Below are 17,001 nucleotides of genomic sequence, written 5' to 3' on the forward strand. Positions count from 1 at the left end.
CTTAATAGAGCAAGCTTCCCAGGTGCCCCTCCATGGGCTTCTTTTTATTCTACAGCCACCATCAGCTCTTTGCTGGGACACAACTGTCTCTCTCTCTCTCTCTCTCTCTCTTTTTTAAGATTTTATTTATTTGAGAGACAGAGAACACGAGAGAGTGGGGTGAGGGGCAAAAGTAGAAGCATACTCCCCAGTGAGCAGGGAGCCTGATATGGGGCTCGATGTGGGGACTCCAGCATCATGATCTGAGCCAAAGGCAGATGCCTGACCGCCTGAGCCACTCAGGTGCCCCACAGCAGTGTCTCTCTAACTGGTTTCCTTTCCCTTCAGTCTTTCCCTCTCCAGTCTGTTTTCCAACAGCAGCTTGAGTGGTCTTCCAGAATACTAAGCTAACGGCGTCATTCTTTTTACTTAAAAGTCTATAAAATTTACGCTTGTCATTAAAATACTGTCTAAACTCCTACCTATTGTTGATAAAGAATTCCATGGTTAACTACCATTCCCCTCCTCCTACTTGATACAAGGCCAGAGTGACATCATTTTATGCCTGATCTCACTCATCTCTGTGGTTTAATATATGCCGTATCTTTTTCCTAGAACAGATTACCCCTTCTCTCTGCTTAACTTATTCTCCTTTGGATTTCTTCCTGATTATTAGTTTCCCAGGGAAACTTGTTTTGTTCTGTTAGATGCAATATGTTCCTTTAGCTTCATTCATGTTTTTTTTTATTTGTTTGTTGTTTACATTTGCCTCTTTAATTATTTGTTTTACTAAACATATATACCATTATATACAATTATAAGTTAATGAGGGATGGGACCAATACCATATCTTCCACTGTATTTCCAGCCTCTAGAACACTTGATAAAGATTAAAATTCCCCCCAAATAGTTGTTCACTGTGATCTAAATCAATCTTACAATTGCACCATTTGTCAAAAACATCAAAACTACTCAGAAAATAGTTTTTTATTAGGAAAATTTTAAGTTTTAGAAATATTCTCTTTCCATTTTCCCACACCTGGTATAAAGTTATTGCAACTTGTAAGAATTAAACAAATAAAAAAATAGATGATTTTTACCATTTTCTCATTTTCCTCAAAAAACTTAAAATGAGAATATGCATAATGAAGGCTTTAGCAAAGCAATATAAAGTGTAACTTCAAACTCACCATCCAACCCAAGCTAGACTAGATCATTATCAGGAATTATTTTGGGGGTCTTCCTCTTTTAAATAAGCCATTGATGGAATTAAATATACTTTATTTGTTTTGCCCTGTACCACTCAGTTTACATTGTTCCCATGGCTTTTGTATCTCCTCTTTTGGCATCCTCTAATTTTGAAGCCATTTCAAGAATTCTTTTTGGGCAGTTGCTACATGCTAGAATTATTCTGAGTACTGTAGAGAGCCCAAAAAAGGAAAAGACACAATTCCTACTTCAAGGAGCTTAGTCTATAGGAAACAGAACTAACACACATGAAGACGTTAGAAAATAGGTGAATTCTAAGTAAATCAACTACAAGAGGTTATGGGAATCTGAAGAAAGGAAAGATCACTTTGGACCACGATAATTTGGGCAAGCTGTATGGATAGGATAAAAACGAGATGAGTGTTTAAGTATATCTAAATGTGGGCATTTGGAGAGGAAGAGAAAGACCCTGGGAAGGGGGAGAGCCACCTGGATGGTAGTTCAGTGCTACTCTTTTGTTTGTTTTTTCCTGCTTAGAATTCTTGTCCCACCTCTTCTGGTACTGATGCTATTATTTTTTGTTACTGAAATGTCTTTTCCCCAATTCAAAAGGTCCTGGAGGGGTTGCCAATAGTCACATTTTAAATCCAACCTTTCCATCTAAGGGCATGGTCTGGGCATAGTGCCCAAGGCCCCTGGTGACCGTGATCAGCCCAAGAATGTGACCTAGGGCAGGCTAATTCTATTCCATCCCTGGGAATGAATGTGTAACTGCTTGAAGAGAACATTTCTCTTTTCTGTTAAGTCATGTCTGGTAAAATGTAAACCTAAAGCTATTTCTGCCCACACTGTCTCTTCCCTCTGCTGTACAGAGGAAGTTTGCCTGCAGTTGAAGAAAATGAGAACACACAGAGAAAGAGAACCACATTGTTTGAATCTCTGCAGCCTCTGAAGCCATCTGTATACCTGGATTTCCTATGTCTGTGGCTAATACATCCCTTTCTTGTTTAAGCTCATTTGAATTGGTTTCAGTCAATTTTAACCTGGTAGAAGAGTCCTGACCAAAAGAGGTAGTAGGCTGATGGGTGGATGTGGAGAAAGAACAGAAGTGTAAATAAAGAAGAATCAAACTGGGGCATTAGCAATGAGGAAGAGGGCACAAACCAAAAGCAATATCTGGAGGAAAAAATGACGGGGTTTGGTTAGAGACTGGGTATAACCAATGCAGGAGGAAAATAGTCAAAAACTAGAAATTCCGGGTATTTGTGAACTCACTGATAAAAATGGGGGTAGTTGCAATGAGGAAGTGGGTTTGAAGAGACACAATAGGCAAACCATGACATCTGAGTTCCTGCTAAAGTTGGGGCTTTGTCAGTCTATGGTTTTAGTAAGATGACCAGCACTTACTGGTACAACAGCGTAAACTACAAGAAGGTAACCTAACTTTGCTTTGTGTCAGCCTTCAATAGAATATGACAAAGAACTATAATTATACTTCCCAAATTCATCTTTTCTTATTTATTTATTTACTCATTTGTTTATTTTAGAGAGGGGGGAAGGGCAGTAGGAGAGGGGGAGGGGGTCTTAAGCAGACTTCACATAGAGTGCAGAGCCCAACGTGGCGCATCATCTCACTACTCTGAGATCATGACCTGAGCTGAAATTAAGAATCGATGCTCAACTGACTCCACCACTGAGGCGCCCCCAAACTCATCCTTGCAATTACTTGTTCTCTCTTCCCACCTAAGGCCCAGGAGAAATGTAGCATAGAGCAATGATTCTAAAAATGTGGACCCTTAGATCAGCAACACCTGTATCATTTGGGAACATTTTATAAATGCAAATTCATGGACTCAACCCCAGAGAAGGAATCAGAAACTCTGGGGTCGGTCTAACAATCTGTATTTTTTAAAAAGAGATTTTATTTATTTATTTACTTACTTACTTACTTATCTATTTATTTATTTGAGAGTGAGAGAGAGAGAGTGAGCACACAAGCTGGGGGAACAGCAGAGGTAGAGGGACAAGCAGACTCCCTGCTGAGCAGGGAGCCCGATGTGAGGCTTGATCCCAGAACCCTGGGATCATGACCGGAGCTGAAAGCAGATGCCCAACTGACTGAGCCACCCAGGCTCCGCCAACAATCTACATTTAACAAGTCTTGTGGTCTCTGCTAATGTCCACTAAAGTCTGAGCATGGCTGGTGTACAGTGTGCTTTGTATGCTGGTTCCATACCAGATGAAGTAATCTACTTCTTAGTGCTATCATTTTACATTGTAAGAATAATTCCCTTGGAAAAACTCATTTTCCTTAATCTACTCATTCAAAAAGTGTATGTTGAATATATTCTAACTGTCAGGCACTGGTCCAGGCACTGTGGAAACTGGAATAAATCTGAAACAGTTCATCACAAAAATACCCACATATTAGCTTAAAATTAATTAATTAAAATTATGCTATGGAAGTGATTCCCAGGAGACTTGAGTGTTGAGCGTCATGAAGGTATCCCTAAAGAAATTACATTTCAAGCAAAAAAGCATGACTAGGAGTTATTCTGGTGAAGGGCAGAGAGAGTAATGTGAAGGCATTCTAGGCCCTGAAAGGGATAGGCCTAGGCACTTTCAGGGAACTAAAGACAGACCAGTATGAACAGGTCTTCATTAATGATGGGTGTTGAAGCTGGAGAGGTGGATCTGATAGACGGATCATGCATGGATTTGTAAATCATATTAAAGATTCTGAAGTTACCACTGAGGGCTATTAAGAAGCCACTGAAAAGCCTCAAACGTGGGCTAACATGATCTAATCCATATTTTAAACCCCCTTTTTTTTCAAATGAAAAAGGCAAAGCCTTTCCCACCACACGCTATAGGTGTTAACAGCACGACTTAAATTCCCTGTAAGCTCTAATTGGCTAATAGAGAAACTTTCTCTGAATAAGGCTTTGATGAGGGTGGGAAAGAGCATAGCGTGCCCTTGCAGGGACCAAATGCCGGGAACAGAAAAGGAGGAAGGGTCTGGGAGCTTCTTCTGCTTTGTGGTTCTGGCTGAGGCTGGTTCTGCCCGTGCATGTCTGAAGCAGCCGGAGTGCAAGTTCTTAGGCAATTGCCGCCTCTCTCCCTTGCACAGGGGTACACTGGTGCTCAGACTGTGTCCATCTGGAGGCCTTTTTCCTATAAATGATTTCATTCAGAAATTTCACTCACTTCCCAGGCATCACAATCACCTGACTGAGAATGATACCCCGTTTATATGTGCTCCCCGGCCTTCAGGAGATTTTCGTTATTAGCATCTTCATGCTATTGCCCTGTGCTAATATGTCATGTTAATAACAACTGAAAATATGCAGTTGTTTCGTGGCAAACTGTGTATAGTTCAGGAATGCTTGAACAATTCTATGGAATTGTGACTGTGACTGCTCTCCTACCTCTCAGGGACATGTCTCAGTGTGCTGGACAGCTGACCCCGCAATGTCACTGCAACCACAGTCTGCCTATAATGGAACTCATCATGTCTTTCCCAAACCATCTCCCTCTGGCCTCTTCTGCCTTTGTCAGTAGCAGCAGCATTTCCTGTCTCCCAAGTTTCAAGGTTTGGAGTCACCCTGACTCCTTTGTCTTATGCTCTCACCAATTCCAAGCACCAGGATTGTTTCCCATCCCTGGGTGGAATGACAGCATGCCATGTGTTCCTCCCTTTCATTCCCCTTTATCATCCTAATCCTATTTACCACAAAGCAGGATACATTCTCCCTTGTTGCAACTTTTTCTCCTAAATCTAGATCTCTTTCTCAATACACCCCCAGAGACATTGTGACTGTGACTGTATATGTTATTCTTCATTAGGCCTGTTTTATTGCACAAAGGCTGGTCTGTATTATATTTTGCAGCGAAATAATTTTTTTAAAGGAATATTATGTAGAACCTCATTATATACAGAGATAATCATGCAACTTTTCTGGCTGAAGGTGGGCGAAGAAGAACACAATCCCTTTGATCTGTTCTCAGTTTCTGAGGTGGCCTCTTTGGTACCCAAAGGCTCCCTGAGGCAGCAGGAAAACAAACATGTGTAGAACACAGTCAAACTCTTTGGAAAGATATGCATGTTTTCTTTACAAGGTCTTTAATTTTTTTTTTTTTTTAGTTGATATCTATGTAAACTCTCCAACCTAGTCATATAAGGTCACACAAAATTCTTCAGTGCAGAGTGTCACTCCCTCATCTCTGTCTGGGCTCATGGTGTTTGCCCTGCTCTGGGTGCCTGCAATGTCCGGTGTGCAGCTCTGCCAATCTAATTCTAATTTTCTTTGTCTCAATCCCACCTCTTAACAGGGTTTCCAGATTGTTCCAGCTCTCAGAAGTTTTTCTGTCTTCAAATTTCTGCAGTATTCCTTTTTTTTTTTAATTCACTCTGTACTATCTTGAATTTGTATCTTTTCAGGTGTGTGTTCAATTTCTCCCACTTAGATAACAGGCCACTTAAGGGAATAATCACCTCTTTTGTTGCTTTTTGCTCTCAGCGTCCAGTATAATACACAGTCTCTGTATTTACTTAGTGGGTATATTTTGATGATAACCTGCAGCAAGAAATAATAAGTATGGGCCCATCGATCACACTTCCATTAATAGAAGTCTAAGTTAAATATCCTGTCTTTGAAAATGTTCCTCCAGAGCAGTGCTTTTAAGTTAGGAGGATCAGCCACTATGACTTTAATTGCAAGCATTACTTTTTTCTCCAATTACCATTAAGCCCACAACTAGCTTCTTTCATTAAATTATGCTGGAAATAGATTCGGGGAATGACAACAGATGGCTGTATGTGGGGAGTTCTTGGTTTAGACTGGAAATACTGTTTTATCCCATACCCCAATATTTTAGACAAGTCATACTTAAATCATATTCCAAAGATTACAAGAAACTTACATTAATATATAAATCAAATGGTGTCACTTCTTTGTGATGTCTGAGCATGTTGGGCATGGCTCTCTTCTCTTCTCCCCTCTCAAACCACCACCCACTCCCCGCAACCATCACACCCAGGCCACAGTGGCTCACTTTCAGTTCCCTGGATTGCTAAACTCCTTCCCTCCTCCTGGTTTGGTGTAGTAGCCCCTTCTGCCTCAATGGTTCTCCCGTTTCTTTCCTTGATCAATTCTTGTCATTCTTTGAGCCTCAGTCAGCTTGTCACCTCTTTAAGAGAGTTCTCTGATCTCTCAGATTAGGTGAGGCTTCCTTTTTATGTGCTTTCATATTCCTCATCACGACCTTAATTATGTATCAACTGTGAAATAGTTTCTTTTGTTTCTCTGTTCCCCCTTAGACTATAAACTCTAATCTCAGGCACTATAATATTTCCAATGCCAAGAATTGATGCATAACAGGTGCTTGAATGAACAAATCAATGAGCATTTTAAGAAAATCTTATAAAACTTTCTGAGAAACAAACTATTATTATTTACATCCAGACCTCAAATTTCCTTGTCCAGTCTTAAATAGACATGGACAGCATTCTTGGGGTCACGTTATTGGCAAGCGACACTCATACATGTGTTATAAAGTAACTTTAACTGTCATAAAACAAGCCCAAACAACCAAGCATGATGTAACAAAACTTCACTTAACCAACGTAAATGACTAGGGGATAACATGAATGTGTAAAACTAGCTGTTTTGTTTAAAACCATCTGACTTATGCACACTAGCATGGGTATTCCTATAGTTCTTATTCACTTTAAGTTATTTTGAATATGTATATGGTTAAAAGAGCAAGAAAGGAGTCTCAGAGCTATGAAATATCTACATGTTGAAACATTTTAGTACATGATTATCACTAAAGTTAATGTGTTCTCCTTCCCTGAAGGCTCTGGACACCCCACTGATACGTCCATGACCTGTTTCTGTGGCCTTTCAGTCTTGAATTACCCCGCTGAGTCAGACAATTGGAGAACAAATTAGCACCAACTGTAGAGATTTTTCTGATAAAAAAAAATCTGACCTTAAAAAACCCAACCGTTAAATATCTTTCTGTCAGGATGCTAACAGTTCACTGAATTTGCATTAAAGGATCTAAGGTTTCATACACTCTCACTCATATTTCTTCCACTGGTCTTATCTTTTTTTTTAAAGATTTTATTTATTTATTTTTTCGACAGAGAGAGATCACAAGTAGGCAGAGAGGCAGGCAGAGAGAGAGAGAGAGAGAAAAGCAGGCTCCCCGCTGAGCAAAGAGCCCAGTGCGGGGCTCTATCCCAAGACCCTGAGATCAAGACCCGAGGGGAAGGCAGCAGCTTAACCCACTGAGCCACCCAGGCGCCCCCCACTGGTCTTATCTTAACTAGAATGGGTACCAGATCCAACTGGTTTGTCAGTCCATTTACCAAGATAAATCACTGTCCTATTAGGGGAAGGGTAAAGGGGAAATCTAATTCTATTCTGGAACAGCTTCCAAACCCATGGATGCTTCCCTATTATTTCTTCTTATTCCCACACCCACCTTTTCTTGTTTTATCACCTTAGATCCAACCAGACAAATAACAGCATGAATACATGTTAGGTTGTGAAGGGCGAGGTCAAACACACCCCTAACTCACAGCGGGAAGAAATGCATGTGGATGGCATCACGTCTTTCTCTATAGTGACTGACCTGCATATTTTTAAATGATCAGACTGGTCATGGTAGGTGGCAGAAGGCTTCTGCTTAGAGTTATTCACCAGGAATCCAGCAGTGTCCACATACTTGCCGTCTTCTGCTACTGCCAATATATCAGTGCTGGAATCTGCTTCTGAAGATCTTTTCTGGATTGTTTCATGTTGCCCAAGATGGGGCAAGAGCCACAGATCCCTGTGGTGGTATCTTCCTTTGCTCTCCTTGTGCTCTCTTGAGGACCTCTTAATCTCAAAGGATCCCCGTGGGTGAGAAAGACTGCATTCTTGGTACCTTGTTCCTTTTCCTCTGCAGAGATTTAAAGAGCAACCCTCACAGTCATTCAGCTCTTTTTGCTTTTTACCTGTGGTTTCCACATCTACCAGATCCATTCCATGAGGAGCAGAAGGCCCAGCTGCATTTCCACATGGCTTATTGCCATTTCTCCTTCTTCTCCGTGAGAGTCGGAATTTAACTTGGGCTCTTCTTTTCGCCTGAATCCAGTGAGTCTCATCTGTGGAAGATGAATCTGAAGAAGTAGCGTAAAGCTCGCTCCATCTGGCACTTGTGATTTGGAGGGGAAAATCATTTCTTCTCCCTCTTGTTTGTTCTTCTGCAGCCTCGTATCTCTCAGAGGCCCTCCTCCTCCTCCTAGGCCTCTGTTTTACTGATTTCTTACCAGACTCCTTCCTAGCAGGGCTCAGCACCACGACAGGGGTGCATTGCTCAAACGCATCTTCTGACATGTCATGCAAGATGGCAGATCTAGACAAAGCAGCAGGCAAAGGATGGGAGATGGGAATGGAGAGGAGAGCCACAGGAAAACAGAGAGAGAGAATGATGAAAATGACAGCATGAGCAGACGTTGGTAAATAAAGATCAAATGAAGAAAAGGTACTAAAGGGGAAAAATTAAGCCAGTATAAATTGTCCATGGACAATGTAAGGCAGAAGCAAGAGCCACACAGTTTTGGAACATAAAAGAAGACTACAGAACATTGGTTTAAACGAGATTAAATAGGATCATTTGCTGAGCACTTACCTGCAGATGTCCTGAGTGGATGGACAGACAGACAATCTTGACTGGCTCCTGGGAGCTGTCCCTGTTGTTGGGCTGCTTGCCTGGAGAAACAAGTTAGATAATTTGGCATCTTGGTTAAGGTAATACATGGTCGAGATCTTGCTTTTTTTCCACATATTTAAAAAATTACAACAAACGTGGCTGCCGGTCATGTTGCTCATAACGCAGCTCACAACGTATAGGAAGTCAGAGGGTTCGTTTTGCAAAAGTAAAACTTATTTGAGGAACTTGGAACAGCTGAGATGCTCTGCCACTTTGCTGTTGCTTCATTTATGAGAGAGGAAGATGATTCCACAAGTTTCTGTTCTATTTACTGTAAACATTTGAGTGGAATGCTTCCATTTGCCTTGGAAACAGGGGGTAACATCTGAATATTCTATAATAAAAAGGACATAAAGGCTATTATGGGATAAGGATGATAAAAATCTGGGAAGTCTAAATAATCAAATAGCCATTAGATTGCTAGATACTGCCTGGGAATAAAGTGAAGTCACATCAAGGACCTATGAGATAATACATGTGAAAAAATTTTGTAATATAAATATATATATTATATATATATATATATATATATTTTAAAGATTTTATTTATTTGACAGACAGAGATCACAAGTAAGCAGAGAGGCAGGCGGGGGTGGGGGGAAGCAGGCTCCCTACTGAGCAAAGAGCCCGATGTAGGGCTTGATCCCAGAACCCGGGATCATGACCCGAGCTAAAGGCAGAGGCTTTAACCCACTGAGCCACCCAGGGCCCCCACATTTTGAAATATTTAGAAGCCTATAGTTATTACTATTATTATTTCATTACAGAAACGAATAAAATCCATCCATCACAACATTATTGACCTATCATATCTTTTAACCCTGTGACTGTATGGAGGCTGAGAAAAACAGAGCTTGAAATAATTCAGATTGTTAGCACAAAGCTGAGCACATTTCACCAAACTCCTGCCTTTGAAATGCATCTTCTTCACTGCATTTGACTTCTTTAACCTGTTATATTTAATACAGATGATGCTGATAAATCAAAGGCTAGAATGTGTGGAGAATTGGCTACTTGCCAGGCATCTTGCTGTGGCTTTGTCAACTATCTCCTAAATCCTTACAATAATCTCACCAGGGGGAAACTGTAACAACTAACAGTTTTGAATGAATAGGATGTGCCAATCACTGTCGGTGAATTTTCATTTGTCCATTCATTAATACACATGAGAAGCAAGTGTGTTGATTGCTGTGGTTATTTCCATGTCAGCGATAAGGAAGCTGAGAAGTCAGTGCTGCTTCTCATGAGTAGGTGCTGGAACAGAGGTTTGGGATGAGGAATCTCGTCCTTTCATGTGTTCTCTTACCCACCTGGGAATATACTTCTGCTTTACACAGGAGGAAACTAAGGTGGTCCCTCACCAAGGACCAAGGCTTCTAGAAGATGGAAAAGGCTAGAAAATGGGATCCCCTCTAGACCCTTCAGAAGGAACGCAGCCTGGCTGACACCTCGATTTTGGTTCAGTGAGACCCATGTTTGACTTTGACCTTTAATTCAACAAGTTTGTGGCAATTTGTCAAAGAGTCGTAGGAAACTCTTATAGGAGATGAGACTTGAGCCAATCTAAAAGGCAAGTAGGAGTTATTATAGAAGGATTAAAAAATATTCTAGGCAGAGGACACGGGGGCCAAGGGGGTAGTATGGTGTTCTCAGCGTTTTCCCACAGATTGATTTACATCTGCACATTTCTGACTTCTAATTTTCAGAGGCTTCCCTATCAATCCATGAAGACTGCATTTTTAATATTTGTATGTCATCTTTGAACACCAGTCCATGTTTGATTATATCCTTCAATATTTCTATCAAAACTCATTTTTTCAATTTTTTAAATCCAGATTAACTTCATTTCTGCATCCACTGAACAGGTATATAGTGAATTTTTGTGAAAAACAAGCATTTATGTACTCTATGCAGTAAACAGTAAGTTTTATTAGATTGCACACCACTTATCCCACACACAACCATTGATGTTAGTAGTGAGTTCTGCACGCAGCAGTCACTGAATAAAGTGAAATTTACTACACGTTCTCTTTAAAAAAAAAAAAAAGTAGTGAAGCCCAAAAGTGACCTCAGATCACTGATGATATAAAAGTGAACCAAAATACGTTGAGCATCATAATGGCTATCTAAGGCTAGTTAATGACATGTTGAAGACCATTCTATGAAGGTGTACAAGGAAAGGAAGATGAAACAGACATAATCATAATAAAAACTTTCATCATCTCACAGGTCTGAGCAAATGTATGTTCCACAACTAGAAAGTAATTAGTCAATGAATAATAACACAGAATGTTAAAAAAACATGCAGCTTCCCTTTGGAGGGTTTTTTGGTCCACCATGAGAAGGAATCAAATAGCATTTATTTATAAACCTTACGTATTTTGAAGGAAATAGAACTCATCCTTATGATGATTTCTTTAAGAATCATCAAGAATCTTCAAACCACTCATAGCCAATATTAGTTTATATGTATTCAGTTTGGTGGTAGGGCAGATGCTGTAGTCTTGGCTATTGTGGCAGATGCTGTTAATGTCCACGCCATCCCCCGGGCTTTCTCTGAGTTCACCTGGGCACTGACTGATTCCCACCTGAGTGCTTGCACCTCTTGGGTTCAATGCCCTGGGTCTTTGGTACCATGTGTTCTCACTTGGCTACACACAGACACAACCTTAAAGTGTGGCATAAACTAAAACCTCTGGGGACAATTCTTGGACTGAAGTCAGTGGCTATAGTCCATGTCTAGATTTTCCATTCTCTCAAAGGATGGTTCAAAGTGACTTATAGTTTTTCAGAAGGTCCCAAGCTGGATTATGGCTCCATGGACCCTAGCTCACCAACACACCCCTTTATAAACATTTCCCCCTTTCTCTCTGTCTTACTTTAGCCAAGTCTGTGGTGCTTCCTGGGATCATTTCCTAGAAAAACTACCTGCACCCTAGTAAGACAGTGGGATCTATTTAACCACCTGATTGATGCAAAATTAACCCTAGCTTATGTCACTTTAGATATATTTGTTTAGCAACATGAATTAAAGGTCCATTATGTAATAGATATTATGGTGATTTCTGGGAATAAAGAAAAGATAGCATCCTGAAGGAGCTTCTTGGTTAGTGGAAAAGAGATTCAAATGAACAGGCAATTTTAATACAGTCTCATCTGTCCTGGTAATCTGGCAATGGGAGTTCTGATGAAGGAAGGGCACCTCAGATGGCATGGAGCAGAGATTTAAAGTGTCCTACAGGAGATGATGCCAGGGCAAGAAAGAGTGAATGTGAACAGTTTTATAATGACTGGGGGGAGGGTGTTGAGATAAGAAGTGATATAAAGTCAGTCAGTATGAAGGAGTAGACAGAGATCCTATATGTCACATTGAAATTTTTGGATTGTATTCACAAATGAATAGAAAGTCATTGATAGATATTCAGTAGTAAATGGAAATGACTAAATTTGGGCACTACAAAACTCACATTGGTAGCTGAGAACTGGAAAGTCCAAGAGTGGGACTTGGAAAGAATTAAAGGAAGGAATTAGGATTCAATATATCCAGGATGCAGCTCAGATTGGGAAAAGGTATAGTTTAAACAATATAATCCCAGGGGCACCTGGGTGACTCAGTAGGTTAAGTGACTGCTTTTGGCTCAGGTAATGATCCCAGGGTCCTGGGACTGAGCCCCAAATCAGGATCCCTGCTCTGTGGGGAGCCTGCTTCTTCCTCTCTGTCTGCTTAATGCTCCCCCTGCTTGTGTGCTCTCTCTTTGTCAAATAAATAACATCTTAAAAAAAAGGATAAAGAATCCCAACTGGTTGTTTTATTACAAGTATGATAAAAATTATTTCAAAAATCAGTTGAAAAAAGTAACAAGGGGGAAATGTTTTTAATGTTCAATGAGAAAATTTTAATAAAGTAAAGTGGGATGAGGGGTTAGAGTACTTTCACCAAATATCAAAACATGGTATGGATCATCAGAAATAAGGAGAGTATGTGTGTTGAAAACTATCTGTCTGTCAATCAATCAATCAATCTATCTATCTATTAGCTTTCTATTCCTTATTTAACAAAGTTACATTTCAAATTAGTGAAAAAGTCCAGGTTATTAAATAAATAGCATGGGCAGAAATGACTAGTCATTCAGAAAAATGTAAAGACTTAAATGTAGTAAAATAAAAATAAAAATAAGAGAGGGAAACACAACTGAGTATGTTTATAATATCATGGAAGGGAATCCCTTTCTTAAGATGCCATGAAATAAAAAAATTAGCAGAGGAAAAGACAGTTAAGCATGGTAATTAAAAAAATAAAAACTTCCAATTTATCACACACCAACATTATCCCAGACGAAGCACAAAGCCATAAATTGTTGGGGCCAATTCCGCGTTAAAACCTGTTAAACCCCTAGGGCCTGCCTGGGCCTGGTTAGCCATAGTGACTCCATGTTGCCTAGGTAGACATTTTGTCGTTTAATAAATGCCTCAGCAGTTACTGATGTCAGTTCCAGGTAACTGTTGCTAAACACACCTGAAGCAAGGCCATTTTGTTTAATAAACACCTCAATGGTTGCTATCGGTTCCAGGTAACTATTACTAAAACACAACACCTAAAGCAAGACCAGACAGGTGGAAACATCCAATCAGCCAAAGCCACATACGTAGAGGTCTGAGGTTGTGCCCTATAAAACTAGCCTGTAAGACCAAGGGGTCGTCGCCCTCTTCGGAGGTGTCCCTGAACAGTCAGTCTGGTTTCTGATGCTTGGCATAAGAATAAAATTTTTGTTAAACCTTTATTCCATGTCTGTCTCGCTCCTTTGATAATGGACCCAATATAAATAATGCCATATTTCACAATATATATGATAACCAAATAGCTATTTTCTATAGTACTCATAGATTTTTTACAAATTAAAAAAAATTGGTTGATCTTAGAAAAAAACGAGCAAGACACACAGATAGTTCACAGGGAGGAACTGCACATGGCTTTTGGCCATGTATAAAAAATGCTCAATCTCAATAAACAAACAAATGCAAATTTAGTTAACAATGGTTTACTTTCACTTAGCGGATAAGCACGTGAAAAAGATTGATCAATACCTAGTGTAGCCAAGACTGGGGACACCAATAATTGCCATATATTGTTGAAATAATTGTAAATTGGCAGAACTTATTTGGAGGGCAATTTGATAAACTTTATTAACATTTTCTTGAAATATTTATTGAAACACTTTTATTGAAACTGCCCGAAGATATGTTCATCATAACAAGAGTGTTCACTATGGTTTTGTTTGTCATAGTAGTAAATTAGAAATGATCTAAATGTCTAGTTCTTAATATTGAAATACATAAGCCATTTAAAAAAATGAGATACACCACATATATGCACACACAAGCTTACACACACACGTGTAGGATATATTTTTATGTGAAAAGTTAAGCTTCAAAACTATATACAGTATGATCTCATTTGGGTGAATAACGCTTTCACAATGAATTCTATCTTGTGAATAGGACACATTTGCAGGAGTGTACATCCAACCATTAGCAGTGATTATTTTTGTGAGGTTGGATTATGAGAACCTTTATTTTTTAGGTTATATATTTTTATAATACTTTAAATTTTAATTTTAATAAAAGGGAAAGTAATTTTTAAAATATTTATTTATTTAAGAGACAGAGAAAGAGAGTAGCAGGGAAGGGTAGAGGAAGAGGCAGAGAGAATCTCAAGCAGACTTTGTGCTGAGCGTGGAGCCCAATGTAGGGTTTGATCTCATGAATCCAAGATCATGACCTGAGCTGAAACCAAGAGTCAGACACTCAACTGACTGAGCCACTCAGGTGTCCCAACTTTTTAATCATTTTAATGATGATGTAATAAATGATAACTATTAATATTAAAAAAAACAAGATTGGTATTTTTTCCCCTACTATTTAAGTGATAAAATCTTTGCTTATTTAGTCTCTTTGAATTCCACTTTCATTCTTCAGTTACATGTACTCAACATGGTATGTACATAAAAGAATTATGATGATAACATGAAATCACTGATCAGATAGCTGCTTTGTGGAATGTACAAGAGTCCAATGACTCTTGTCATTGGACAAGAGTCCGAATGTACAAGAGTCCGATGCTCTTCTTTTTATTCATTCCCAGAAAATCAAGTTTTCTCCCCACGGTGGACTTAATGGTATCCTCCCATTCAGAGAAGACACATAACAGTCTAAGTTCAGTGATTCTCAATCCTGGCTAAAATTCCTCCAATCATTGGAGAAGTTTTAACATAAATACCTCTAATTGGGCCTGATTCCAGAAGCTTTTGAAGAATGGGCCCCAAAGTACAAGACCTGACCATCAGTATTTTTTAAAGCTGTGACTCAATGTGACTTAATGTGCAGCCAAAGTTAAGAACCGCTGGCTTAGGTCAAAGAGGATACAATTCTAATTTTGTATTAGATATTTTTGTTCCCGAAACTCCAGGGATAATATTCTTGAAAGCTTGATTTTTCTTGAGAGAGAAAAGTGTTTTCTAAATGCTCAAATCTCCTATTTATCCATCTAGAAGAGATCTTGGACTTCTGAGCACAGTTTTACTAAAACCTATCGTGTAGGGAGATAAAAGGTATGACTTTCAGTCTATAGTTTACAGGAAGAATAACTACCCTCTCTTCACTACTACCTGCTGCTGAAGAACAGGAGAGGGAGAGAAGAACAAAGGATGAAATTCCAGTATCTTCCCTCCTCATTTATCCACCCTGGGTTGAACATGGTTTGGGGAGAGAGGGTGGGGAAAGGCAGTGTTTACAAGATTCACCAGGAGGTGGTTGTTGGAAAACCAAGAGAATGATGTTTGTTCTTCCTTTCCCTGGAAAGGCTGCAATGTCTTTCAGATTAGCTTTTCAGTGGACAAGGGACGTACTGTGGCTGGGTAGAAGTGACAGAGCCACCTGTGCTAGCTTTCTATTCTTCCATACTGGGGTAGAGTGAAGAAATCCAGATGTCTTCTTGTGCTTTGGGAAGTGTGTAAAAGATAACTACGATTACTAGCCTGTGGAAGTAAGCGAGGGGTCAACAAGAGTACAAGTCAACGTGACTTTGTAACAGAAGGCCGCAGAAAAGACTACCAGGCAAAAGGCCTGGAAATGACAGTGAAAACTCAAATGGGTTGAAAGGTTGGAGCCCTTCTTGACTGCAACAAAGATCCAGTCACCAAGTCTTGGTGCCTTAGCAATAAGTTTGGTAAAAACCTGCAGTATAGAACCCTAAAGAGAGGTCCATTCCCTAGTGCATTCTGAAAATTGAAGGAATAATGGTAAGAAACTATGAAAGACTGGATGTGATGCAGTTTTAACCAGGAGAAACAGATCTTTTTGGAAAAAAAATCAAACATTTTCCATATCGGCCATCAAGATAACTTAAGAGGAAGATACAGGGAATGAGATTACTTTTAGAAAGTTGTATGTTTTTCCCCTTTATTGTGCAAAATTTACCACACTTCATCCTGGGGGCCATGTGGGATCCCTAAGAAACTGTGTAGCAAATATCTGTAGCATTGGCTGATTATAAAATCTAGATGGAGAAGAAAGCAATCTTGAGGTTGAATCTATAATCTTGTGGATTAGAAATGGTGCACTAAGAAAGATGCAGGCCAGACAAAAAGAAAAGTGTCATGACAAGTTGTCTTAAAGCTCCTTTTGGTACACCAGATTTTGGGAGAAACTGAAAATCTTTTCAAAAGAGGAGAGTCAAGTCTACCTTTGGCAGTTCACACTGTTCGGGATGAGGCTTCGGGAAAGGCAAGATGGAGATAGAGCTAGAGAGGTCTAAAGGAGAAGCTAATGGTGCAGAATCTAGCTTGCCTGAAAGGCCCTATTAGGCCAGCAAGTAGAGCCCAAGCTGTGGCCTCTTCAGAGGCCAAGCTTTGCAAGCCTACATGTCCTGTTGGAATAGACAGATAAAAACAGAGATGGAACACTGATTGTCAGCAAAGAGGGCATAGGAGGGGATTTGTTTTGAACTATCAGCTCAAGTCACTTCCTCCTTTTTAAAAGCCATCCATTCCT

At 39.7% G+C, this 17,001-nt stretch overlaps 1 protein-coding gene across 2 annotated transcripts in view; it reads right to left on the reverse strand.

Annotated features, from left to right (window-relative positions):
* The window catches only part of MARCHF1 (membrane associated ring-CH-type finger 1), a 318,555-nt gene that overhangs the window by 82,041 nt on the left and 219,513 nt on the right, over positions 1-17,001 (reverse strand). The window contains exons 5-6 of one of the 2 annotated variants that reach the window (XM_004775535.3): positions 8,872-8,951; positions 7,831-8,595 (exon numbers count right to left, since the gene is read on the reverse strand). In XM_004775535.3, the coding sequence (XP_004775592.3) occupies positions 7,831-8,595; positions 8,872-8,951 (845 nt within the window). The remainder of the gene's footprint in view (positions 1-7,830; positions 8,596-8,871; positions 8,952-17,001) is intronic. The other variant, XM_045068436.1, reaches the window with a different exon arrangement.

Source organism: Mustela putorius, unplaced genomic scaffold (genome assembly GCF_011764305.1).
Source record: "Mustela putorius furo isolate JIRA1106 unplaced genomic scaffold, ASM1176430v1.1 tig00003907_pilon_pilon_pilon:0A:0A:0A:0A, whole genome shotgun sequence".
Lineage (NCBI taxonomy): Eukaryota > Metazoa > Chordata > Mammalia > Carnivora > Mustelidae > Mustela > Mustela putorius.